Source organism: Gracilinanus agilis, chromosome 5, assembly GCF_016433145.1.
Source record: "Gracilinanus agilis isolate LMUSP501 chromosome 5, AgileGrace, whole genome shotgun sequence".
Classification (NCBI taxonomy): domain Eukaryota; kingdom Metazoa; phylum Chordata; class Mammalia; order Didelphimorphia; family Didelphidae; genus Gracilinanus; species Gracilinanus agilis.
In genome coordinates this window covers 294,168,253-294,173,791 of record NC_058134.1, presented here as the reverse complement: position 1 = coordinate 294,173,791, position 5,539 = coordinate 294,168,253, and the positions used below count along the sequence as shown (strand labels likewise).

Sequence of the window (5,539 nt, the reverse complement as noted above, 5' to 3'; positions counted from 1 at the left end):
ATATAATATAATATAATATAATATAATATAATATAATATAATATAATCCAAAGGCAGCAGATAAAGTCGTCCTGCAAGGGGTCATGCTGCTCACAGGGATGCTATGTTCATCGGCCATCTCGTATAGCCTCTTACTGCAAGCTAAGACACCCCACACACACACGCACACCTGTTCATGGGAGATGGGCGCTTGCTTCTGGTGGGACAGCTCCATCAGTGTGCTCAGGTCTGTCCTCAAGTCCGTCTTACAGCCAATGAGCAGCACTCGGGTGCTGGGACAGTAATCTAGAATCTCCATCTTCCACTGAAGGACCAGGTAAGCAAAGAGGACAGAAAGGGAAGGGAATATGTATTTATTAAGAACTTAGTATGTGCCAGGCATTATGCCGAGTACAGATATCACAAATGAAAGCACTAAGGAATGAGCCAGAACCAGGGGAATTCCTCATGGGAGATTTATATCACACCAAGTTCATTGGCTGTCCTGTTCTCTATCAGGCTTACTATTATCACCAATTGTGGCCTATTACCTACATGCCACCTCCCAAGAGGCAGATCATACCACCGAAATGGTCATCCAGGAGGCCTGCTTCCCCTCCCTCCTCAGTCCTCCAGGGGGACCCCATGGAATATTGGACTCACAGGCCTACCACCATGACTCACTCTCCCTCCTCTTTCTCCATATCAAGGGCATTGGGTTCTATTACTCCCTGGAGAAAACAGAGGTGATGGGAGTGGGAAGGACAGAGAAATGGGGGAAAAGAAGAACAACCTACACAAGGCCAGTGGAATTATAATTGACATCACAAGGGCCCTAGCCTGATTCAAAAATACCAGGAAATAGAGATCCTATGACCCAGTCAAGGATGGATTTTGTGACTCCCTTAGTTACAGTAGCTCCATATCAGAGAAAGTTCATCTCTGTAATCTCTCTCTCTCTCTTTCTGTTTCTCTGTCTCTCTCTCTTTCTCACCTTCCCTCTCTTCCTCCCTTCCTCCAGGGAATGGAGATGTATATCTTCTCCCTCTTGTCACAAAGCTAAGCACCCAAGGAAAGAACCCTGAAGTCAGAACAAGCAAGTTCCCAAGGGACCTTGCAAGGCAGTAAGTAATCTGTACTTTCTTGGCAAAAAAAAAAAAAAAAAAAAAAGTCCTTCAATAGCAGATTAGGTCTATGTCTATCAGGGGCCCTCAGATCCAGGGTGACCTGGTTTCAAACTGCTTCCAAAATGGTACCTATGAATATGACTTTATGGCTTATTCTATGCCCCCCTTACTGAGAAGTTTCCCAGGTTTCTTACAGCATTCCCTGCTCTGACTGACATCAGTTTGTTAGGTCTATAAGAGGAGAAGAACACTTGATTGACAATCAAGAGACCTAGATTTTCATCTCAACATCCATCTTTGGACAAGATATGTCCATATACTAATCTCGGCCTCCCTTCCTTATCTTTAAACTAAGGGGGCTGGCTTGGAAGATCTCTCAGGTTCCTTTTAGCCCAAATATCCCAGGATCCTTGGAGTGTCACTCACCTTTTTGAGTGCGCTGTCCAGAGTCTCAGGCCTGCTGACGTCAAAGCATAGCAATACTGCATCCGAATCGCTGTAGCAGAGTGGACGGACATTGTCATAGTAGGGAGAACCTGGAGGTGGGAAGGGAAATAGGAGGAGAAGGAAAAAGAGTCAGTGAACTCAGGTAATTGCTGTCCCTGTCTTTCCCACCACTATCACAGCCAGCCTCAGAGCAAAGATCTCTTGTACTTAGATGTAGTCAACAAGAAAAAAAAATCCTTTCCCTTTCTATAGTGAAAGGCCCGTCAGGCACACATTTTCTTTGCCCCCATATGCCAGCCTGCTCCCCTCCCCCTGGTCTTCCCAGAGCAGTTAAGCTGGTCCTTTGTAAAAATGTAAAGGCAGAAGTGGTGGTGGTGGAGGGAAGGGAGACAAATGAGGGGAAGATCAATAGTCTTTGTCCCCCAAATCCAATTGAACCTAAAGTATAAGAAGAGATGAAAGGAGGGGAAGAGAAATAAAGAAATCTGACCCCATCTGAGGCTCCTTTAGTTTCAACAGTATAATTGCTGCTAAAATCTAGCCAGTTTCTTCATAGGACAACATGTCGCCAAAACTAGGGCTCAAAAAGGGCCCAGATCTATTTCTAGTCTCCTCAGCACTCATCCTCTTCACCTTCCCTCCAGTTCCAGTGTCTCCCCCTTAGGAAATGACTCTACTGGTTACATAACAAGCTGCCCAGCTCCCCCGCCATGGGGTCAAAACTGGAGGAGTTAAGGCATGAAGGGGGAGAGGGAAGGAAGGAGAGCCCCAAGTCTCTAGTACCTCTGTCCCTAACTTCTAAAATCCCCTCCTCCAGAAATGGATAAGATAAATTGCCAGGACATATGTTACTCATAATAATGCCAAAAGCTGCCCAGATGTGGATGGCAGAGAAAGGATTCTAAGGGTAGGGGGTTAGCTGTCAGTCCGGGTGGTCCAGCATGGGAGACCACTGGGGACCAGGCCAGCCTACTCATTTCCTCCCCAGGAGGAGGAACAGTATCAGCTTTGGAACCCAGACACTCCGTGCTGAGAATAGCAAGCAGCCTTTCTCCCTGCACCCGCAATTACCATGGAAACTGGGGGGAATCCAAGCTTATGACAGGAGCTGAGAAAAAGGGGAGAAAGGATGACAACTCTCTCCCCTGCACCACCGCCTCCTTTTGAGGTAGGGTCATATCATTGCAGCATTGGGAAAGAGAGAATATTATAGCACAAAGGGAATGGGGGGGGGGGGAGGATTGAAAGCACTGCCTCCATTTTGGCTTCAGTCAGACCCCCTCCTCCAGATCTGAAAAGGAAATCACTGAAACAAGTCTTTGCTTCAAACCCCTTCCTCGACATGGACGATCCCTGTCCCACAGCCCTCTCTATTTTTTTCCCCTTCTTCCTCATGAATACCTCGACGAGAAGGGGAGTGTGAGGACTGTTGGGAAGGGAGGAATTTTCTGTTTTTTCAGGTCTTGGTGGGGAAAAGATGAAAAACCCTCTTTTCCATTGCTCCCTTGCTCTGTATAAGGATCCTAGAGCTGCAGTCAAAGTCCTGGAGAGGGTGTGAGAGAAGGTGCTGAGATGCATAACCCAGACCTGCAGCCCCTCTGCATTTCAGGTCAGCTGGGAGTATAGGGCAGTGCCAGGCTCCCTATCTGGACCACCTGCCACCTTTTCCATTTATTCCTCTCTCCCAGGAGCTCCTGGGGAGAGACCAAACAATAGGGCTTTGGGTGAGTAAGGCATTATATTTCTGTAACAGGAGACTGTCTGACAGAGTTCCCCTTTAAACTCAGCCTGAAAAGCACTTTGGGGGGAGGGATGGGGGAAGGAGGCAAAAAAGATTTTTTTCCCTCATTATTCCTTGTTTTTAATTCAGAATCATGGATCTAGGCCCAATTTGGAAATAGGAAACAGCCATTGAGTCATTCGGAGGTTTAGGATGGTCAGAAGCAAAGCAAAGGCTTTTCTAGCGCAGAGGCCACGGCTCTTAGAATCTGTGATGGGGCTGCAAAGACGTCATTTCTCCACATTTTGGGAAAACAGGGTGTCTGTTTTTGTCTCCCTCCCCCCTCCAGTAAGTTGCATCTTTAGAGCCATCCCCTCCCCTCCCTCCACTTGCCACATAAAGGAACTCTGTACATTAAATGTTTACCATTTCCTCATCCTCCCAAATACCAGATAATACATTTCCTCGCCCATGAGCTGCAGTAGCTAATGCTGTATTACTGCTGCCATCCTTGAAATGGAGTATGGGAAAAAAGAATAAACCAGACACACTCCCAGTTACATTCCTAACCTACTTCTTTCAATATCATTCTTACCCCTCATCCCGACAAGCTAGTTCCCTTCCTTTTATTCCTGTCTCCTAAAAGAACTAATTCTATTTATTTCATTGAGTTTGATGGGGAGGAGGGGAGAGGGGAACTGGCAATGCCACATCTAAATGCTACGACCCTTGACCTCCTATGTCTAGCCTGCTCAGCCTATAGCACCAACACAGGCGCTGTCAATTAGCTGATCCTCAGCCCTAGAACTCTCTGAGGTTTGCCAACTTTGCATTCCCAAGACCATCCAACTGGCATGACTCTTCCCCTCTTGCAAAGTGGAAGCTAAAACCGACATCCTTTTTCTCTCTACTCCCTAACTCCACTAAAGGGAAGACCATCTCCAGGGAGAAACAGCTGCTACAGGTAGGGACAGAAGAACATATGGAATTAGCATTCTTACCTGAGGTGTCCCAGAGACTGAGCTCCACCCTTTGTTCCTCTGTCTCCAGGCAGGCTGTATAATTCTCAAATACAGTAGGCACATAAGTCTGGAGGATGAGAAAGGGAAGAAATAGCCACCCTCATACCCTTGCCCATGGCTCTTTTGCTTCCCAGGGCTTCAGCTGAGCCTCTATGGGCAGCGCCACTCACTCTACCACCTCTCTGTAATGTCAGGTGATGTGGGAGGCAAAGGAATCCCAGGTGAACAGGCATTCTCTTCAATCTATCTGAGAGGCAAGAGCAGCCTTTAGTCTAGGGAGAAAGACAAATCCACTTATTCTCCTTCATTCCCTTTCCACATTTTAGGGTGAAGATCCCCTTCACCGGTCTGAATACAATTACCCCACACTAGGAGGGAACAGTAGAAGCCGGAGACAAGAGGATGCCTGGCTGAGGCGCTGCTCATAAGCAGAGCCCTTAGAAAGGAAAGGGTGGGTTACAGACAAGAGGAAAGTCTAGCCTGTAGAATTTTAAAAATTCCTTCGGACTCCTTTTCAGATTCTGGGAGGCCCTGGGGAAAGGAGGAGGGGTGCGAAAGGGGCAATGCAGAGGCTCCTCTAGGCAATGAGGACTGATGATGAAGAGGACGAGAATGAGACCTGCGGGATGACAGCAGCTGGACAGATCCCAGAGGGACCTCATCTCAGCATCCGGTGGTAAGGGTCGCAGCTGGGGCCAGAGGGCCCCGGGGCTCTGGTCGGGCTGTCCCGGGAGGGAGGGGTTGGTGGACGCTCTCTCCATCAGGCAGCTCACCTCTGGGTAGCAGTCCTTAGCTAGCACCTGTAACATCGCTGTCTTCCCACACTGCACATCCCCTACCAGGACGAGTTTACATCTGGCCACAGCTGGCTGGGGGGCCCGTCTCTCCTTCATGGTCTCTTCGGCTTCCACCCGGACACAGAACACAGATGGGAACAGGGAGAGGGGAACCCTCTAGCAAGAGCTCGGAACAAACCCCAAACCACTCCCCTACCTCCCTCCAACTGAGAGAGAGGCTGGTATGACCACCTTATATCCCGAAGGCTCAGCCAATCATGGGAGGAGGCGGTCCCCCTCAGAGCCAATCCCTGAAATGAGATTTCCCCTTTCCCCGTCCGGCCAGCAGCCAATGGCAGAGGGAGCTGAGTCAGAGCCTTTCCTCCCCTCCACCTCTTTTTCTCCTTAAAGCTGCAACCTCCCGGTCCCCCAAAGAGGGAATTCCCAGGCTTCTGTTTGTATTTACAT

At 48.6% G+C, this 5,539-nt stretch overlaps 1 protein-coding gene across 1 annotated transcript in view; it reads right to left on the bottom strand.

Moving 5' to 3' along the window:
- RND1 (Rho family GTPase 1) overlaps positions 1–5,235 on the bottom strand; it is an 11,701-nt gene extending 6,466 nt beyond the window's left edge. Inside the window, exons 1-4 of the mRNA XM_044678397.1 lie at positions 5,069–5,235; positions 4,275–4,362; positions 1,533–1,642; positions 170–304 (exon numbers count right to left, since the gene is read on the bottom strand). Of these exons, the coding sequence (XP_044534332.1) occupies positions 170–304; positions 1,533–1,642; positions 4,275–4,362; positions 5,069–5,188 (453 nt within the window). The 5' untranslated portion in view covers positions 5,189–5,235. The remainder of the gene's footprint in view (positions 1–169; positions 305–1,532; positions 1,643–4,274; positions 4,363–5,068) is intronic.
- Between the last annotated feature and the right edge of the window lie 304 nt (positions 5,236–5,539).